At 39.0% G+C, this 21715-nt stretch overlaps 1 protein-coding gene across 6 annotated transcripts; it reads left to right on the top strand.

The window, feature by feature from the left end:
- Positions 1-426: 426 nt before the first annotated feature.
- ASRGL1 (asparaginase and isoaspartyl peptidase 1) lies at positions 427-21418 on the top strand. Of its 6 annotated transcripts, none has more exons than XM_051777741.1 (8): positions 427-559; positions 1085-1202; positions 1647-1871; positions 5517-5659; positions 10632-10786; positions 14949-15067; positions 17031-17141; positions 19762-21418. In XM_051777741.1, exons 3-8 carry the CDS (start codon positions 1685-1687, stop codon positions 19995-19997), a joined length of 951 nt encoding a protein of 316 aa, XP_051633701.1. In that variant the 5' UTR covers positions 427-559; positions 1085-1202; positions 1647-1684; the 3' UTR covers positions 19998-21418. The 6 variants fall into 6 exon arrangements, with proteins under 6 accessions (XP_051633701.1, XP_051633696.1, XP_051633699.1 ...); XM_051777736.1 differs by having other exon boundaries at positions 1607-1871; XM_051777739.1 differs by having other exon boundaries at positions 1603-1871.
- The last annotated feature ends 297 nt before the right edge of the window (positions 21419-21715 follow it).

Genomic DNA, 21715 nt, shown 5'->3' with positions numbered 1-21715 from the left:
ATACACCTTATCCACACCTGGCCTGTGCCAACCTGACACAGGCTGGGATGCACGATGCTCCCCACAAACCGGAGACCCTTTTTCGCTTACGCAACTGCACCGGCAGCCCGAGCTTTGGGAATGGGAATAATCTGGCTTGGACGGAGGGAAGGGGAAGAATGGGCACACGGGAAATGCTGCTAGGCATCGATTTTCGGGGAGTGGGGGGTGTGCCATTTTCCTAATTTAACTGGAGGAGAAATCGGGCGGCGGCAGGAGATGAGCTGATGCGACACTATGGCCTCGCACAGCGCGGCGACAGCAAGCACCGCGGCTGAGGGGAGAAGCACGCCGAGGGGTGCACGATGCGGCAGCACCCACTGCTGGCAGTCCAGGGCCGGGGGGAGCGGCCCGGCCCCTGCAGGGTGCTGGGCGGTACCGCCCGGGCACGGGTGGCAGCAGCCGCCATCTTAACTGCGGGCGTGCCTCAGCGCGCGGGGGGCGCCATGTCCGTTAAGGGCGGCTGCGGGGCGCGGGGCTCTGCGGCTGCGCCCGCCCGGGCCGGCGCCCAGGGCCGCAGGTGGGGTCCGGAGCCGCGCTCCCGCTCTGCGCGGGGCCGGGGGCTGGCGGCGGGCCGGCGGTACAGCGGTACAGTGGGCCCCGGCTGGGTGCGGGGCTGAGGGGAGCCCGCGAAGAGCATGGGAAGAGTGTAGCTACTGGTTGAAACAGAAGCCTGCACGGCCTCGCTTAGGGGATGTTTTGCCCCACGGCGTTCCAGGATGGGGTTTGCTGGGCTCCACGCCTGCTGCCATCCCGTCCGGCGGCCCCCCGCCCTGGGGCAGCAGGAGAGAGAGGAACTGGGCTGCGGGAGTCTCTGTCGGAAAGGTTTGCCTGCGGGATGAGGGAGAAGGGAGTTAGAGTTTGTTCTTCACAGTCTCCAGAAATAGCTGTCCCCGAGAAACTTTCCACGTGGGGAATTTTCACTGAGAGATGCCCTAGATTTCAGTGGGAGATGAGGCTGCTGCTGCTTCTTTGCTTCTTTCTAGAATCAAAAATGTGATTTGCATCATCGGAGATTCGTAGCAACAATCTCTTTCGCTCTCAGGAGGCCGTGAGCAGTAACAAGGAGCTGTTGCCTGCCAGGTGTGAACGCCTTGTTTTCCTGCACGAAGTTCAAAGTTTTGCAAGAGGTCAGAGGTCTGGGATCCAGGTGGTTGAGCTGGGTAAGCTGTTAACTCAGGTCGGGTTAGCTGCCTTTTTTTTTTTTTTGTTGCCGGTTATATATTACTCTACTCAGACAGTGGGGCTACCCATCTAAAATAAACAGCAGCTAGCAGGACCTCAAATGCTTGTTTGTCTGTAATGTATTATCACCAGACAGGGTTCATACTAAATCACAAGATTGTAGCATAACTTAGCCTGAAAAGGGCCCTTCCTGTGCCACCTGGCCCAGTCCCTTGCTCAAAGCAGGGCTGGCCTTAAAAGTTGTACCAAGTTGCCTGGGGCCTTGTCCAGACCTGAATTAGGAGCTCCCTCGTGAGTACTTCACTTTCTGGAAGGTAAAATGGTTGCAATCAAACTGCCTGTATCTGTTAACTAACCTGCAGTCTTCTCTCCATGTAGAAAGGAGCACGCGCTGCAGACCACTCTTTCCAAACAACTGACAGGTGTGCTCAGCTAAAAGCCTTGGGAGGAACTTGGCAGAATGAAGCCTGTCATCGTGGTGCATGGTGGAGCTGGACGGATCTTCAAAGAGCGAGAAGAGGGATGTCGTGCTGGCACTGTCAGAGCTGCGCTGCAAGGTTATGGTGTCCTGAAACGGGGAGGCAGCGCCGTAGATGCAGTTGAGGAGGCAGTACAGTCAATGGAAGATGATCCTCATTTTAATGCAGGTAATTTTTCAAGAATTAAGTGGGCTTAAAATCGTCTTGTGTTTCAAGTGTTTTGCCCTGATGCTTCTGAAAATCCTGGCTTGCATTATTATTGAATTATGCACATTGCAGTGGAGTAAATACTAGTGTCACAAAACAGTTGATTTCTCAGTATAAAACAGCATGGCGTGTGTGGCAGTTTCTCATGAGTACACTGAGGAAATTGAGTTACTCTGTTCTCATTCTTCTTCTCCCATTTCATTCATGTGGAGCTGTTCATTACTGTGTCATTTATACTCAGTTTTAAGACATGGACTCTACTATGGAGTATATGTTTAATTAACATTCATTTTCAAGGCACTTGGATGTAGCTTGCTGCATTTGTTTAAGCCTTAACACTTGTCCTTTATCAGAGGAATGCTGTTCTTGGGGATTTTAGGTGTTTTTCTCTTCATTGATGCTTACAATTAGTTATTTTGTAAATAACATTACAGAAGTAATGCAGTAATGGTATATGAGTCGTGAATCTATGCAGAAAGAGTTCATAACTGGATTTTCTAATGAGTAACGTAAATTAATGTTAATGGAAGTTGTCAAATATTTTCTCCTTTTGATATGACTCGTTTATGATTTTGATAAGTTTCAGCAAAAAAAACCAAAGCATTCTTACCAACCTACGTCAGGAATAAACATGGAAGATAACATAACTATTAGTTATATGCTCAGTTAGTTTGCAGAGGTTCATTTTTTCCTGCTTACCTTGCAATTGAGAGCAAGGGAGAGCTTTTATTTCGTATGAAACTTTCAGTGTTTTGTTACTGACTTGGGCTGAACATTTTGATTTTTAGAGCGTCCAAGCTGAAATCATGAAGCAAACTTAGACGTGTGGTGTGTACTATTACATGGTATCAGGGTGGCATTCTCTCATTTACTTTTTACTTAACTGGACTTGAGCCTTAAGCACTTGTTCAGGTTTGGCTGTGCTGATCTACATGTGGCAAATAGTCTGGTAATCACTTACAGATATCTAATTGTCTTAACACTCCTTAGATACAGCTGTTCAGAGTAGCTGGCAAAAATGAGGTGAAAGCTGTGTGAAGAGGATGCTGATTGGAGTGGCTGTTTAAAACTCACTGTGTGGTATTTATCTTTATAAAAGAAAAAATCTGGTTTGCTGTAATATTTTCTAGGAAAACACAGACATTGCTAAGAGACAGCAATAAACATGGGGAAGAATGGGCATAACGATCAGGTTGTGTCCTTTTTTGAAATACAGGGTGTAGCCATTCTGTGTAGGTTCATCTCAATGTTGGCTTGGTAGAAGGGCTCAGAAGCTATACTGTTGTCTAAAACTACCATTTTAGTGACTTGAGCAGCATAATGAAGTCATCCAGTTCTGCTTGTGATGAGGAAGTGGCCTTGGTTATATTTACCTCATGTGATAGCTTTGGCTAGCAGTGTTCATCAACTTGGTGTGAATACTGCAGATATATGAATTGACACTGTAGTGGTCCCTGCACACTCTTCTGCAGCCTTTGCAGGGCGCAGGACAGATTTGTCTATCTGTAGACAGAGGTAACTGGAGTACTCCTCTCAGTACCCCACGTGTGATTTGACTGATCTCATAGGTTCGTTATTTATGTCCCCTTAGATTTTCTGTCTTCTGTTGTCTCTGTTCTTTTCCCAGCCTTTTGCTAACAAGTGAGCCAAACTTTTTTTTTTTTTTTCAGCACTGCTGCCAGTGGATACCATGCCCTTGGTGGCTGGTAGTCCCTACCCATTGCTTTGAAAGATGGATGAAAAGGCAGTCTGTAACCATCCTACTCATCCTACCTGAAATAACCTGAAGTTCAGTATCTAGCTTTGTTGTAGTGTACAGACTTTCATGGTGGTCAGTGGAATGAAAAAGGTGACTATACAGCTAAGATGTAGGAATTGTGGAAATAGTGGATACCCCATCCCTGGAAGTGTTCAGGCTAGGTTGGGTGGGGCCCTGAGCAATCTGATCTAGTGGGTGACATCCCTGCCCATGGCGAGAGTCCCTTCCAAACCAGGCCTCTCTATGATTCTATGGCAAGTGGGATGAATTGTTCTTAGAGAGCACCTGTCTCTCTTCACTAGCTGTAAGAGGAGGGTTTTGTAGGAAGCTGCCTTTGATTGAAGAAACTGTCTGCATCTGTTTTCTGCTCAATCTGGAAATTTTAGGAAATCCTAAACTGTATCCCATGAGAGATGTCCAGTAGACATACAATACTATTAATGCAGTGGTGAAGGGGCCTGGTAGAGTTTCCCTTGGAATTGTGGTTCTGGTCACTGATACTTAAGAATCTCCTAGTTCTAGTGGGAATTTCAAGGTCATAGGCTAGAAAGCCTACCTTGTCAAAGGAAGTTAAAAGAGTATGGCAGGGTTTAGCTAAGTAAACAAAGAGTAATAACTCCTTACCAGTATAAAGGAAGAGCTGGAAGAATTATGTTAAAGCGGATGGCACAAGGCAATTAACCTGTAAGCTCTTTACAGATCAGTGTAGAAATTAACACACTGTGAATGATGCAGGGCTGAACTCTGGAATAGCTTATGCAGTCGCAGACAGGCAAAAAATAGCTTTTGGGGAGTGTGTCTGTATGTGGCAGGGGAAGTTTTGGAGATTACAGGAGGAGGATTACAGGATTTTGTTGTCTCTTGTTACAGGGGATTTAACTTCATATATTCAGGTCTGAAGTACACTGGTATAGAAGTCTTATGTCAGTTATTAACAGTGGTTTCTGACCTGCTTTAGTACTGGTTTAACAGAAAGAAAAAAATTGCTTCAGCTATCTGCAGTGTTCAGGTCTTTCTACCTGAGCTAATGTGTAAATCTGCCATGTTTTGGTTTGGCTTTTTGCTTCTTTTTAGGTTTAGTCTTCACCATCCTTATTAGCAAGGCTTGTGCATTTGATGACTTAAAACGTGTTATTCCCCTGTGATACAGTTATTGGCATTACTTAAAAACCCCACCCTATTTGCATTGTCTCATTTTTTTATCTCATTAATTTTCAATTAGATTAGTAGTAGCACTGATAATTATAGAAGAAAATAACTACCCAACATTTTATTCCTTAATTTTTATTTTTTTAAATTACTTTACTGTTTTTATTTGGTAATGAAGAACTTATTTGAGGCTTTTGCTACAGTAGTGAGTGGATGCTTTTATTCTGCTCCATTATTTTGGCAGTTTCTTGGAGTGTTATATGACACTAATCTGTTGATAGGATCAAATGCTATAGTATTTCTTTAGGTTATGTTGTATCCTCCTTTGGAAGAACTGTAAGGTAAAATACTTTTGTGCACTCAAAAGTGATCTGAGGAATAAAGAATTCTGTTCGTGATTGTTGTTTTAGCTTTTGCACCAAGTATATAATTTGGGATGTGATTGGAAGTGTTTTTCATCTTACAAAAAATAAAACTTGATTTTAAAGTAGATGTTGTACTCTGTGAGACTTCTCTTAATGGCTGGATTTTGTGGTTATACTCAGCAGTGTTTCTGCTGAGATACTTTCAGTAAGTCAGCAAACTGGGAAAGAGAAAAGTTGCTTGATAAGAGCTAATAATTGAATCACCTGGTGGTTAGGTCTTAATGACTTTCTTCTCTTTGTCTTCATCCCTAATTTTTTTTCTTTTGTCTTTAGGTTGTGGATCTGTTCTAAATGAAAAAGGTGAAGTAGAAATGGATGCCATTATAATGGATGGAAAAAATTTAGACTCTGGAGCAGTATCTGCAGTTAAATGCATAGCAAACCCAGTAAAACTTGCTCGACTTGTTATGGAAAAGGTATGCTGATTATAAAGCATGTTTTTCCTTAGAACTTCATCCAGTATATTGATACACATCAATGATGATATCTGTGTAGTGCTTTAAGGCAAGAAATAAGGGAGAAATGGATGAAAGTGTTTGGAAGCTATGGTTGTGACCATGAAGCATTTTTATTTTAAGGGTTTTTGAGAGATATTTATAAAAAAAAATAACATTCTAAGAAAACATAAATTCTGCTTTCTCAAGGAGAAATTGAAATATGCATGTTGGTCTCCTGTAGTTCCACAACTGGTGTTCAAGATATTTATTTTCTTTATTTTGTTCACTTGTTTTTTGAAGAGCTTTTATGCTGTCACTGAGTCTTCTGCTTGATCTCGCAAGATTAAAGTTGGATAATACATCGTTCACTTTGCAGTGATAAGGCACTGGATTAAATGTCCCAATTACATATTTGGCTATGTAATGCATTCTTACATTGTTCCAGATAATCTTTTCTGTTGTGACCTGTCAGATGGTAGCTCTGGTGCAAAGTTGTAGTCTTCCAGCAGCAGAGGGTAACAGTAGCTCTGTTGGGTGGTGACTGAGTTTTCAAGAGAATCAAATTTATCAGGGCAGCGAAATGATTATTACTTGACCTTCTACATAAGATCAGTCCCCCATTACTCCACTAAGAAGTCCACCTAATATTTGCCACAACAGACTTCTCTTATTTTTCAGAAATGGTGGCTACTGGTGTGTGTCAGGATGGAGTAGATCATTTGTGTGATATTTGCATCTGTTTTACTTGGCAGTGATCAAAGAGTTTGTACTGTCTTTGGAGTTCACACTTTTCATCCTGCTCATGCAGCTGCCCCGTTGCTGAAAAGGGTTTCATATTCACTTATGAACAAAGAAGACTTTTATGTTTCTTTAACCTTTTAAAGTGACTTTTGAGGAAACCAAACCTCTTTTGGTGATCTATAAAGTTGATTGAAATTTAATTTGTCCTCAGTGGCCTCCAAGGCAGATAGGATTTTTTCATGTCCATAATTGGAGGATAGTCCTGTTTTTAGAATCAGAACATTTCACTAACACATATAATATAAATGCTTTGTTTTCTGGAAGACATACGTTTAATAATGTTAAAACTTGCGATGAATAAGGTTTTTTTCCTTCAGTTGGCTTTTATTTTGTCATTCAGCTAGAACAATAGTAAGTATAGGTGGTAGACAGCTTCACAAAACCAAATTTTTCAAAATTTGTGAATGTAGGTGAAGAGTTGGAGGGGAGATGTCTTTAACGTCTTATATTTCACTTAATTTCATTCTTGGAGAACTTCTTTTAATGCCCATTGTTCACTTCATATTCCAGAATCACTGATTTATTTTCTTGTCTTGTCCATGACAAAATCCTATTTAAGTGAACACAATATTGTTGGATTTTGAGAACATAACTTTACAAATTCTGTTTTAAAAATCAAAGAAACAAAAAAAAAAGAAAAAAAACCCAGCAAACAAAGACCCCTCTCCTTTGTCCATCTTGTCTCTTACAAGGTCTTTTTGTCATTGTGTAGTTTCTGGTGTTCAAAAGTTTTGAGGCTAAATTTGAAACAAAATCATAAATTCTACTGTACAGGACCAAGTATAATGGTGTAGTCCTAAAGCCTTAACATTTTTGCCCAGATACAAAAAAAAATCTCTGTAGATGATAAAGTTCAAATGTAAATGGCCTAAATTGCTTAATATAGCTCAAGATGAGTTTCTGCTCCTTCTCCATCAGGTATTATAAATGGGAATACCAACTGATTCTGCTTTTCTGTTCATCTTGGACAGGAATTTTGGGACACCAACCCAGGCTATTTCACAGTATATTTCATGGTGTGTTTTGTTTTACTGTGCATAATTAAATTTTTTTCAACTTTGTGACCAGTGGGTAATAAGACTAATTTTCCTGGGGTCTTAAGCATGTGTAATTATTTTCCATTGTTTTTGAGATGCCTCAGTGCCATAAAGAATTTTGAAACTTGCAGTTTCTGAAAACAAACCAACCAACCAAAAACACCCTCCCATCTGCTTGTAATTGTATTTCCATCATATTATGGAACAGTATGGGCTCCATCTGGTGGCCAGAGTAGCTCCTCGAGATTGTTCTTGCACACATTTATGCCTTTGTGATGTCGGTTTCCCACTGGGCTTAAACTTGTCCAAACCTATCAAGTAGAAAAAAGGAGGACACCACAGTAATTTCTATTCAGAATTTACCATGCTATCAATCACAGAGCTTCTAGAGGTGCAAGTCTTTTACTATGTTCACTGATGTTACAAATTCTTGAGAAAACAGTTACATGTTTGTTGAATTATTCCTGTTTGTAGTGAACATAAATGGAATGATACGTTGAAATGACTTTTTTTTTTTTCAAATAGGGGGTGTAACCCCTCCCAGCTCCAACACTTCATTAGATAGGCTTCTCATGAACATTAGAGAACTAATTTATTGCTATACCTGAACTGCATATGTGTTCCCCTACTATATTTGCAGCTCTTTACATTAGACAAAGGAGAATTTAGCTTAGAACACAGACTTCTTAATGCAAAGGGCTGGATTTTTGCTGCGCTCTGCGCTGCCAGAATTGTCAAATAAAGAAACATGAGGATCTGAATTTCAGGTCAGCTGCAGAAGTTTGGGAGATTTTCCCCATTTCCCATGAAATTAACTGAACTTGCCAGCATTTCTTCTTGTTAGTAAGATGTCTGGAACGCCTTTTTTTTTTTTTTTTTTTTCCTTTTGAATTACTTTTTATAAACGTCTCCCAGAAAAATTAGGCGCTCTAAGTTAGCAACCATATTCATGAAACTGTGGACAGATGAGACAGAAAAATGTGCTTTTGTGTTGTTCTACCATCTCTTTTGGTTGACAAGATGTGTTGGAGAGAACTTCTTCCAGTAAGGACTGAAAAAGAAAAAAAGAAAACAACTACAAAAGCCTATCATAGAAGCTTACTCCTCTTTATGCAAGTATTTCTTGTTTGTGCAGCTTAGGAAGGTATATTATCTGAATCTGCATATGGGAGGGAACACTTGGAAAAAGTTTTTAGAAATAACTTCCATTTATCACTGTAAAATACAGTTAAAAACTGTATTTTTAAAAATCTTATTTAAAGGACCATATAGCCTTAATTGCTGAAGAAATCAAGTGATGGAGGACACATCCTCCTGCTACAGATAAAGACAAAAGAAAATTGCAGTGTCTTTCCTGAAAAAAAACTCCACCAATCAAAAAAACCCCACACTCACAGATAAAAACCAAAACTAGTTTGAATTTTGGATCGTGTACTTCTGATTGGGTTAGTGGCAGTGGCAGAGGGGGGCAGTATTGCACTAAGAAGTTGGCTTTCAAGTCAAAGAACACTACTCACCAGCTTTGTTAGAAATAGGTAGGTCTTATGTTAGAAATAGGTAGGTCCAGTAATGTCACTCAGCACATAAGCCTGATGTCCACTCTTTCACATATACAGAGGACTTATTCCTTTTAACCTTTTTTCTTGTTCCCTAAAGCAATACTCTCATGAATTGAGGATTAATTAAAAGGCATTTAAATTTTAGAAAATGTTTGATTCAGGACCACATCATCAGGAATGTTTCCCTCACCTGTAACTGTCCAAAGGGGTTAGTGCAGAGGCTGTGATAGGCTTAAGTAGAGATCAGTGTCTGATTTGGGAAGATGTTTGTTTGTAATCCTTTAATAAACAATGCAGTGCTATGGGTTGGTTATGATAGTGATTACTTGTCATTGCTTTAGAAATCAACAGAAGTTGATGGTCTGCAACATTGTAAAAATGCAAAGCTTTGAGATCTAAATGTCTTGCAGAATATAGCATGACACAGAAATGCCGTCCTGGCTTCTGGCTGAGAGCTGCATATGTGCCACTTTGGTGCTTTGCAAGGCTCTGCTGGCCTGCTGCCTCCAGCATCAAGTGGTTCTACTTTTTGAACCTCAGCTGGTGCCTGTGTGCTGTGCTGCTGCATGGTCATAAGACCTTGCTTGAAGTTAGGTGCTGTGCTCTGAAATTACTCCATGCTGTATAGTCAGACCACTGCTCTTACAAAGCCTTCCCAGGCTCTGATGAGTGATTAACAGCTGTGCAGTTGTGCAAAAAGTTGATGCTTACTTTTTGACATAGATTTAAAAAAAAAAACCCAAACAAACAAATCAGATTTTAGAGCTACTACTAAAGTTTAAGGATTAATTAAACAAATTTATCTGGCAAGTTATTCTGAAATATTAATTAACCCAGCTGTACAAATTTTGAAGCATGGAATTAACTAAGGTTGTTGAATTAAAATCTGGTCAAAGTGCTCTATAAATAAAGGAATCCAAATAGAACTTGCAAATGTTCTTAGAAGAGGGCAAATGTATTTTGATTGAGCCCATTAGAACAGTTTTCTGTTCTTAAATTTGAAATTCTGAGTCTATAAGAATAGCAGCTAGTTGAAGGATACGTTTAAAATAAAATTGTTCTGCTTATGTTAAAAAGCACTTCAGTATATGATATTTACATTTGTTGGTTATTTTACTATGTGTAATGCCTTTAAATGGAACAGGAGTTTATTTACCATTCCTCTAAGTAAAATCCTTCTATATCCCTTAGTTAACTGGACTAAACAGTTAGTTATGTAGAGATTTGGTGATTGACTGGAAACAGTACAAAGAAGTTGCATACAAATTAGCAAAAGAACAAATTTACCAATTTTTTTTCTCCCGTTATAGGAAATGTGCACTAGATAAATGCAGTTTTCTACTAATGATGAAATTTTGTACCTGTGTTTTGGAGAGCTGACTTTTTTCAGCTGTAGTGGAAGGGCATATGGACATAGAAATCTAGAAAGTTTAAAAATAAAATGTGGAATTTTCTTTATGTGGATACATCTAAAAATAAAGAGTGATTGTACAAAGCTGCTCAGTACAAGACAAAACAAGAACTGTCAATGAATCTCACGTCTGTCTTCTGCAGACAAAGCACATGCTGCTGACTGATCAGGGTGCACACCTGTTTGCTCGGGCCATGGGTATTCCTGAGATTCCAGGGGAGAAACTGGTAACCGAGAGATCCCGTGAGAGATGGAGGAAGAACCTTGAACCAGATTTCAACCCTGAAGATTTTCAGAAGTAGGTAAAATTTTTCTTGAATTCAGGTAATTTAATTTGTGCCATTTGGTTACCAAAACACAACCCACAACCAAAAAAACCAACCAAAACCTCTCAAACAAATCAACCAAGAAAACATGCAAAACCAAAAAAACCAACCGAACAAACAAACTCCCTTGAAGTCCTGTATTTCAAATGTTACATGGTTTGATACAGTCTTACAGTATGTCTTCAGTGAAAGTACTGGAAAATCAAGCTTTCAATGAATTTGCTCAAGTTTAAATGACTGGAACAAACTCTAATAAACTTGTTGCTGCTTAAGGAGATTGTTTGTCACTGTAACATAGCATAGGTTTTACAAAATCAGAACTCGTTGTTCCTCTTAAAATCACCAGTTACAGAAGAGCATAGAGCAGCTTTAAAAAACAGTAGGTGTAATTTTGTGTAGTTCTTTTCCATGGAGGAACTGTGATTTTAGAAAACCTCCAGTACACATTTCAAAACAAGTCCATGAAAAAAATTTAAGAAAGCTGATCTCGGTTAAGTAGATGATCAGATTTGTCTTTAAACTGGACTAGGTAGTTAAATGACATCAGTTAAATGAAAAAAATGACCAAGAAGTTCAGTGGTGGGTATGAAGTGAGATGCTACTGGATGGTATTGCCCAACAGCAAAACGAACGTCGCTTGAAAAACAAGCCAGTCTCATATAAAGTGAAGGGGAAAGTGAGGTGGACATGAAAAGGAATGAAAAACATGAGGTGTCAGAAATGGGGTTTATGCCTGTGAGGTAGGGATAAATACCAAATTGTTTTGAGCTTCCATTTGTATGTCAGTGATTGTGGCACAGGAAAGCGCTGTATTACATTACATATATGCTGTACTATGTGCTGTTCATCTGATTTTTTTTAAATAGTAGTAATGAGAGAAGCAGAACTGAATGTGTAGATCAAAAGAAGTAAATTTCTTCTGTGGGCATGTTAATTAAAGACTTTGAAACAAGGCTATGAATACAAGCTGTATGTTTCTTTCAGTAGGTTGCTAGAAGGAAAAAGAAATTAATAAGGCAAGTGTAAATATGGTCTTGTAAACAAAGTGATGTTGTTCCTTGACCATAAGGTCTCAGTCATAGTTCATCTTGTACACAAAAGAAGTTTTCTTTTGATACATGGTCTGTCCAAGGACTGTGTGGTATTGCCATTCATTATGAAAAATTTTGAGGATGGTGTAACCTCAGCTGCCATTTGGTCTCCTACACGTATCAGTTGGAATGGTATGGCATCTAGTCTTCATTCATTCTTCGTAACTACTTAATTTTTAAAGTTTTTTTCTGATAACTGTGTTAGGCATCTTCAATTTCAGCATTGTCTTGCTCTGGAATATCTGATAATAGAAAACTTGTGTATCTCTGAAGGGCTCAAGAGTTTTTCTGGTGTTGGCCATGCTGTTCTTTTTCTGAAAACCAGTGCCCAAAACATCAGCACAAGTTCACAAAGTTGAAAACAGGTCGTTTTTTATGCAAGCTCATTTCTTTCTGTATCACATGTGGAATGTTCTTTTTCTCTGTTATGTCCACAGTGATTACACAGAAACTTGCCTGAGGCAAACAGACAGAAGGTGAAGTAGTGTTAGTCAGAGGCAACATAATACCAGATCATACTGGGAATTTGAAGGTTGATGTGTACTTAACTTCCAGTGCTCTGGTCCTCACAGTGTTGGAAACCATGGGATTTCATAGGCTTTCCAGGCAAAGTCTGGTGTCTCCATGAGAGATACCTTTCTCTTCTGCTGATTAGGAGCCTGCATTCATTTATGCTAAAAGCTTAGGATTCCGTTGCATGTACGACATTCCATCTTGCACACCTTTTGCTGAGAACAAGGTGTGGTTGGATTTATCTGCAGTCTCTCACTCCAAAGATTCTCTGGCATGCCTTTGATAAGAATCACTGGAGGTTGCCTTAGAACCCCACAAAAAGGGAGTTGAGTGTGCCTGTAGTAAATGGGCTCCTAGCCCCTCTGTGAATCGCACTGCATGAATAACTCGAGGAGGTGTTAAATAAAAAGGGGCCTGACAGCAATCAACAGAAAACCCTACTACTGATGCAGGGCTAAGAGACAAACAACAGATACCTTATTAGTTGAATGGGGACAGAATAAGTACATGTCACTTCATGGATATTGGATAATGAAAGATTTAGACAAGAGGGAATGAATAAATCCAACTAATATATTTTGTATCACAGTATATGCAGCATATAAGAATAATTCTTGATTGAAGAAATCCCTAATAGCATCCTCTGGTATACCAGAGGTACTTGCTGAGGTTTTTGCTACTGTCAATAACTAACAATAGAGATTGCATTATAGTATGATATCTCTACTTGGGCAGTTTTGCCTGCCTTGGTAATATTTTGGAGTCAACTATCCGTGCAAAAAACCTGTTTATATCTTCTTTGCCTTTGTTCTGAAGATGAACAAAGAAAAGGTTACACTGAAGCAACAAAAAAGTTTAAAGGGGCGGTAAGAAATACAGTATAGTTGTTTATTTGCTCCACTGCAGATAAGGTATGTTGGACACACTCACTTTGGAATTTATCAACAGTTGTGCTCTCATACCAAAACAGATAGCTGCTGCCTGTGTGATCTGTGTGTTTTTATTCTCACAGTTTCTTAAGATAAATACTTACCTAGAAAAATATACATCTGGATGTACCTTTCTTAACTTCTGAGGAGGATCTAACTTTAGTTGGTTGAAAGGTGTCGCATGAATGTGCAAGAGAGGACTGAATTTACTCATGTTCTTTTCAGCAAATCATTTGTAACAGATGGATGGGTGGGAAGCCCATCTGCACCATCATATCAGTTGGAGATGAGGTCCATATCCACAGAAATGTCAGAGCAGTTTGTAAGGCCTGTGATTCATCAGTCAACTTTGAATTGCCGTGAATGAAGTGTAGGGACTGACAGTATGATATTTTACAGAAGCAGGAGCGAACAGGAAGTTGGTTTTCTGAGAAAGTGACTGTGGGTTTCAGGGTACACAGGGACTTTGTCTGACTTAATTAGCTGAGATTTTGTGGAGCTATAGAGAAACCCTCACCAGTGTCCAGGCAACTTCCTGAGATATTCCTGTTCCAGTTGCCTGTTGAGTTAGTTCCTTGAAGGATTATTACGAATTCTTTTCCTGTGTGGAAGGATGCAGATTATGCTTTTTTTTTTTTTTTGTATGCTTCTAGCCAGATAGTGGTTTATGTTCCTATGTGAAATGCTGGAATATGTGGATATTCAAACTGTTGCTTCTCACTAGTGTCTTGCTTCTCAGTGTAGCAACTGTTACAGTATAACAGGCTTTTTTTTTTCTTCGAACATGACTACACATGTATGATTTGAGCAGTCTATCATATATGTCTTTTCTGTGCTAAAGAAATAAAGCAATAGTTGAGACTTCTGTTTTCTTCAGTGCATGAAGATTTTTAAAATGATGTGTGGTTTCAGCGGATTTTACTGGCCAAGTGATTTAAACCTCAAGATTGCTTAGCTACAGAGTACAAAGACGAAAATATGTATTAATGATGCATTGTGAGCAGTACTAGTTGAAAGGCACATAAATAACCTTTTTTTTTTTTTGGTAGCATTCAAACATTAGGGGGAGTAAGGAAGAGGAAAGAGGAGGAACAGGAAGGAAATGATTCAGTACGTGCATAACATTACTGTCCTTTTCTGTATTCACTTATTTACGTACATTGTCATTAATAATTCCGGTTAACCTCCTCTTGAGACAGTGGAGCCAATTGTTGCATCTTGGAGTTGCCATTTAGGGGAAAGTTGTGTGTCAGCCAAAAAACTACTCCAGAACTATGATGACTAGAAGTATTTCTGCCCTGTCTGCTTATGCTTTGTGGGTTTTTTCCTCCCCAAGTTGAAATTTCCATGCTATGAAGGTAAACAAGTCATGGGGGGAGATAAAAAAAAATGAGTGTTTTCTACTCTTTTAAATATAAAGTGAGAATTGTTACATATTGCTTGTTATTTTTGCAATGAGAAGCATAGCAAAAATAGCTTTATGATGAGCAGTACTTCTTTTGTAGTAATCTTTTTTTAAAGCTACCTGGAAAATAAATGCAACATGCTTTGGCAGGTATGCTTTAATTCTATCTAATTTTGTGAACTGTTTTTCTTGGCAGAGACCTTGGAACAGTCGGTGCTGTTGCTATAGACAGTGAAGGCAATGTAGCTTGTGCAACATCCACTGGAGGACTCTCTAATAAACTGATTGGCCGTGTTGGTGACACAGCATGCATAGGTATGGGGTGTGGGATCTTACCTTTCATTTTTTGGAGGTATCTCATTTAAAGAAAGAAAAATAAGTATTGTACACTCTCCTTTTCATTAGTGAAACGCACATAAATAGTAGTACATCTGAAATGGAGATCTAACTTTCGGATGTATAAAAGCTCAAGCTTCTTACAGCACGGAGATTGCAAGAAAGGATTGGGAGTAGAGGTGTAGTGCTGTCATTATTATTGTCATCCAACACTTTTTTGTATGGAAAATGTGGATGGAAATTTCTTTTTTCTGCTCTTTCATAAATGTTAACAGTTTTTTCCTGTGTTTCCTTTCTGTTGATTCTGATAAAGCTGTGGTTTTTTACATCTGTGCTTTCAACTAAGTCAAAAAATGTAGCCTGCTCTATATTAAGATGCTGTTTTCTTGATACTTAAGGAAGTAGGTGTAATTGCAATTACTATTTGTTTTATCAGTGAGTGAGAATTATAAAGTGACTGGCAACTTTGAGTAAATTCCTGTTCTTAGAGAGCCCTGATAAGACTACCTCAGAGCCTAATAGATGTGTTGTGGAATAAAGGAAATATTTTAAGAGATCTCTTATCCAAGTATAAAGAAACACTTAAAATCCTTTCCACAGACTTCTTCCTCTCATAGAACAGACTTGTCATTTGATTGCTTTAGGGTTCCACCATACAGGTGGGATTTGGAAAATAATTATTTTTAGTAAAACATGTTCCAAACTCAAGTAGCACTACTATTGGCAGTATATGATTATGAAGAAACTAGTACTATCTTTATTTTGCACATGAAGTTGCTAACGTTTTGGTACCCTCTGCATTTTGACTATTGACTATATAGTCAAAATATATTTGACTATACTTTCAGCTTCATTTCTAGCTTCAGCTTTCTGACTGCAAATATCCTTCTGTGTAGGTTATGTTCAGGGTTCCCGTAGTTTGGGACATGGTCCTATGAAGGACAAGTGAAACTGGGTGCTGTTGAGCATATTGCTTGTAACTTTTGGTCTCACTAGACACCTGCAGGCTTGGAAACAGAAAAGCTGTGCTTTTAAACATCAGAGGTTTAGTAAAGGGGCTTCGACAGACTGATTGTGGCAGTGTTTTCCCATGTGTAAATCAGGGTACATTGAAAGGGTCTGATCACGAAAGTACATAAGGGAAGAAACTTTCATTGCTCTTCTAAGGCTCTTTCCCGTCCCCCAGTACCTTGTTTATAATGCTGTGGTATGTTTCTTTCTAGCTCCTGGGAAATATTTTTCTTAGGAGATGTGCTAGAAACATGGGTATTGAGCAAGCAGAAGCTTGGTGGAGAGCAACAGGGTGTGGAATGTGCCAGCAAAACAAGGATGGGACAAAAAAAAGGGGGGGGAGTTCAGCAAAAAAACCACTCTGCTTGTGATGAGGACTTTGAAGATTCTTCAGGGGTGCTTTGTGAGGTTTCACTAGAGCCTAGGCTCTTCAAATCTTTTACAAGCTGTTGTGGGTGAGTTCCCCTCAAACTTTGGTCAGTTCACCAATGTCCTCACAAGATCTTCCTTCATATCTTCTCAGCTGGTAGTGTTGTGTGACCTGGCATTCTGCATCCCATCACTATCTTGCTGGTCCTTAATATACCCTCTCTTGCTATTCTGGAAAATAGTTTTGCTTATCCCTGTGGAGTGTTGGCCTGCTTCTGCTTCTTGTACCACAAGCAGATCAGTAGTCTCTCTCAACTTGGCAGCTGACTTGCTCCCACAGTTGTTGATCTCTTTCATATATTTAACTTTTCAAACAGGCAGAAATGAGAAAGAAGCATTAATGACACTTTGCTCCCAGAAATGCAGAAAGCTAATGGACCTTTAGGATGAAATGTTCAGTACCTATTTTAAACAGTGAAAACGATGAAGGGCTTGTAAATTATATTATAGAATTGTAATATAGAATTTTTTCTTTGTTTTTTTTTTTTTTCCCTCTGAAAAGGAAGTGGAGGGTATGCTGATAATCATTCCGGTGCCACTTCAACCACAGGACATGGGGAGAGCATTATGAAAGTGGTCTTAGCCCGACTGATCCTCTATCACATGGAGCAAGGTATATCCCAAACTTCCTGTAAGCCGAAATAATGAAGATATGAAACGTTGATAATGACAGGTTTCAGTTTATCTACTACCATGCTAGAACAGGTGTCAGAAGAGTTGCTCCAAGGGATATGCGGATGGGTCACCTCTCTTTAAAAACAAAGTGAAGTATTAATAAAGGTAAACTAGCTGAATTGGACAGAATTATCTCTGCTGCCTGATATTTAATCATGCTTTAGATCAGTGTACATTGAAAGACATTACTGTCTACTTTGTTTAACTGAAGTTCTCTTTAATATTTTTTTCCCAATTATAAACTAAAATTTTGTGAACAGGAAATAGAAAACAAGTAAAAGTAAGATACATTTAAGGAAGCAGTAAGGGGGAATGCTAGAGACACAATTGGAACTGAAATTAGAAGATGTAGGATATTGCCTTTCTAATAAACTATAAAGGTCTTTATTTTAACAACTCTGATTACAGCAACAGAAATTCTTTTAAGACTTTTTAACCATGATTTCAATTTTCATTTTGTTTTGGAAAATGTACTAAACTGACTGGGTGGGTATGTGGTAAACAGCTGACACAGTATGTCTTGTATGACTGTAATATAATCTGACTGTGGGATGACCCTTTGGAGCTTTACCTTCCTGAGTTAGTCTGTCATCTAAACCCTTGATTATGTTACAGCCTATAAACATAGCCAGACAACATACTTGTATTGCATGCAGTTCAAGAATCATTAATATAGATATCACCATTATTTTTAGAAAGCTGTAGCTTCGGGGCAGTACAGTGTAACTTGCTTTGAGATCAACCAAACTGGAAATAATTGGAAAATGTTCAATTTACATTTTCATTGGAGAAGCAGTAAGTAGAGAGACGAGTAACAGCTGAGAATATTTTTGTTATGCTTTATAGAGCTGTTTGCATATAATGGGTGCATTTCTCCAAGTCTTTGATATGACAGTTTCAGCATAAAATACAATCTACAGATTATTTCCCAAAGCTCTAACACATTATGCTCTCCCTTACTCTCTGTGTTATGTCCCTAACTATTCAATTTGTGAATAGAGCCTTCTAAGCTCTATTCAGTCTAAACTGTGTAAAGCAGTTTCTTCTCTGGCTTTAAGTTAACTGCATTGCAAAACTTATGCATTGACAGCAGTTATCTGGCTTGTGATTAATCAGTATGAAAGGCAAATGAGTATCAAATTAAAAAGTTTATTGAAAAAAAGAGAAAAAGAAAAAAAATGAACCCATATGTATTAATGTCTAATTGATTTGCTCTTGTTCACCCTGCCAGTGCTCGCTTTACCTTCATTTATCCTGCCCAGAAGTATAACTCAGCTGCCAGGAAAATATGTCAGCAATAGACTCCCCCTGCCCCCCCCCCAAAACATTTCCATGAAGGCACTGAAAACAAACCCTCAAGTTATTGTAACTTTTGAGTCCTTGAACTGAAGTTGCATATTCGAGAACAACTACAGAGCTCTCATAATTCTGTTTAGCTATTCAGTAATTCACTTACTAAATATCTTCTTTTGGATGAATGCTGCAAAATTTACTTTCATATTTTAGGAGTGAATTGCTTTGCCATTCTTAGCAGCTGCTGGAATCTTTGTCTTATGGTGGCAGCTGTTGTCTTGGTGAAAAATCAAACAGTGAAATACTGACCCTTTGAAGACAGTGCCACTGACTTGAATAGTCACAGTGTCACCCGTACGTCAGAGAAAGGAGCTTTATCCTGTCAGTCACCAGTGCTGTGAATAATCCTGACTCTGATGGTTTTATTTGGTTTTAACTCAAAATTTGCAGGGAAAGAAAGCATGAAGGTCAGTTTTTGTTCTGTAACCTAAGCCGCATAACATTACTGAGGGAATATGTCTTAGGGCAATTAGGCCAAGCCAACTGCGTTCCTGAATGTTTATTTAAACTGGTAGTGAACAGGTATCTTGCAGCTATTACAGGTCTGTGTGTATGACGTTCACATTCAATTTGATTTATTTAGGAAATATTCCTGTTAACACAAATCAAGTAATGAAAAGCTAAAGTTACCTTGCTGGTCCTTTGTCTGATGTCTAGTACATTGAGACCTCATCTTGCCTGATAGTTTCAGAAGTAATGCTGATTTTTGGTTTTGATAACTTATGACAATGTGAAGTAATGTGCTTTGAGCTCTGTTGCAGCCAGTGGACTTGGAACAGAGATGATGACTGAAATGTGTGATTGTTTTGATGTGGGATTTTTCAAATTGTAAATGCTTTAGACCTAGCTTGTGACAGAGCTGTGATGAAAACCTTGCAAATTGGCATTTTTCCCTTCAAATGATGGCATAAGAAACATTGTCTCTTGAACATAGAGTTGGTGAGTTAGTTTGTATCAAACACTGAAATGGAATTAAAATCTGAAGCTATTCAAATAAATATTTGCAGCAGCACCACACCACAGCAGCTCTTAGCAACTGTACAGAGCCTTCCTATAAACGGTTCCTTTGATACACTGGAAATTTCTTGCTGATTTAGTTGAGAGAGAAATTAGATTTGACTGGCTCTGTGGGGAGGGGTAAAACTTGGAGTTTTAAAACTAGTGTCAGGACAGATGCCATGAAGTGATCTTATTTTTCTTTTCAGGAATGTCACCAGAGGTGGCAGCGGACACTGCATTAGACTACATGAAGACAAGAGTTGGGGGCCTGGGGGGTGTCATTGTTGTCAGCAAGGCAGGAGAGTGGGCAGCAAGGTTCTCCACCAAGCAAATGTCCTGGGCTGCTGTAAAGGATGATGAGCTGCATTATGGGATTTGTGCTGGGGAGAAGCATGTAAAATCTCTTGATGAAGCACTTGCATCTGCAAGTGAGGGACTGTAAGCATGAAGAAATGTTGGCTGAGGAGAAATGAAGATCTCCAGTTTTCACTGGAGGACAATGACAGTTGATTTTGTCTTTCTGAAAGATCTGTACTTCTTTGTGGAGTGGCATTGCCACATTTACACTCAAAACAAAATCTGGATGTAGTTCTCTAGTGGACATGGATATATGTGTAATCTTTTAATACCTTTGTGAAGTCAGGAGATCCTCCTTTTCTAGATAAGAAAGAAAATGGTCAGTAGGTTTAGTGGTTAGCATGCCGTAATCCTACATTAAAGGGAGCCTGAGTTTCAGTATTAGAGAAACTCCTTTCCATGCCCATTTTCAGAGACTGCTGCTAGGATGATTTGAGAGATGAATACCTATTAATTAAAAACCAAATTTTGAAAATCCAGTCTTTTGAGCAGCCATCCCATGATAACAGATTGCTAACTGTCAGTGACGTACCACCCAAGAGCAGTGAAGAGTTAAGACTCAGTGATCATCACAGGCTTGAAGTAACTGTCAGGGGAAATAATGGAATAAAAATAATAACTTTTCTCAGAAAAGGGAAATGTGATGCAGTCTAAGGAGCTGTAATTCTGTGCACTGACATCAGACCAGAGACCACAACAAAGTAGGCTACAATATTTCAAAGTATATGTGGATAGTTAACAGGAAAGATATTGATGTAGTATCTGGGGTAGTAATAACGAAGGTCATGATTTCAATAAAAATAACAGCAGTCTTTACTACTCAAATGCAAAGGTGATAGGCACCTTTTAAGTGTAAATCTGAGACAGAGAGATGCTGATTAACTGGAAAAATAATTCTCTAAGTGATGAAAACAAGCTGTACTAAACCAAACAAAACTGCCTCTTAACAAGCTTCTTGTATGAAGTCTGAAACATCTGCAGAGATTTTCTTTTTTAAAAAGAACTGATGTTTTACATTACTTCTGATACAGTTTCTTTGTTAGGATTTTGGGGTTTTTTTTCTATTTTCTGACTCAACCATATAATTCTTTTTGTTAAAAACTGTAATAATTTTATGGATTTCAGCTGGTGACTAGGTTTCCTCTCTGGGCAGATTTGTATGTTCGAATTGCATGCCATCATTCTGTGGTTTGTTCCTTTACAAGATAACCCGTAAAAAAATCTTAAATCAGAGTTTTAAACTACTAGTGTTCCAACTACAATAAACTGTGTTACTGAGTCGGCGCATAAAGAATGGTAGGGTTGCCAAGACTGTCTGACCTGCGCTCTACTTTGATCCATGGTTTCTTAGATGTTGCAGATGACTGAAGATGGACAGTGATGGTTCAAGAGAAGATGGCACATGCAAAACATAACCTTGGAGTACTCGTGTACTTTGTTCAACAGAAGATCATGTAGAAAATGGCTACTATCTGATCATCAGATGTTAATAAAACAGTGTCAGTATTTCTGATGTGCTTATTGGTATTTTACTTCCTTTGAGTAAAAATTAAGTTATCAGTATTGACATAGCTTCATTTCCAGAATACGTCCAAAATATTTGTGATATTTACCTCACCTGTCCATAGTGGAAGATGAAATTCAGGACAGGTAATAGAAAATATGATCTCCATGAGCCAAAATCCACTTTGCAGCATTGTTTTCATGAAATTGCTCAAATGAAAAAGAATCAAACTTGAGGGATGCTTTGTAGAGCTAAATGGTGATACATAGGCATGGATGCAGGCTGTACACAAGAATACA

This window comes from Manacus candei, unplaced genomic scaffold, assembly GCF_025592945.1.
Source record: "Manacus candei isolate 608988 ecotype Guabito, Panama unplaced genomic scaffold, ASM2559294v1 h1tg000011l, whole genome shotgun sequence".
NCBI classification, from domain to species: Eukaryota; Metazoa; Chordata; class Aves; order Passeriformes; family Pipridae; genus Manacus; species Manacus candei.
The sequence above is the reverse complement of the archived record's forward strand: the minus strand, read 5'-3'. Positions and strand labels throughout refer to the sequence as shown.

What these genes read in the sequence shown, in the direction of transcription:
- ASRGL1 (XM_051777741.1), top strand. Translation starts at nt 1,685, where the DNA reads ATGAAGCCTGTCATCGTGGTGCATGGTGGAGCTGGACGGATCTTCAAA. An exon ending in CTCGACTTGTTATGGAAAAG is followed by an intron (nt 5,660 to 10,631) that starts GTATGCTGATTA and finishes TGTCTTCTGCAG; the next exon opens with ACAAAGCACATGCTGCTGAC. An exon ending in AACCCTGAAGATTTTCAGAA is followed by an intron (nt 10,787 to 14,948) that starts GTAGGTAAAATT and finishes TTTTCTTGGCAG; the next exon opens with AGACCTTGGAACAGTCGGTG.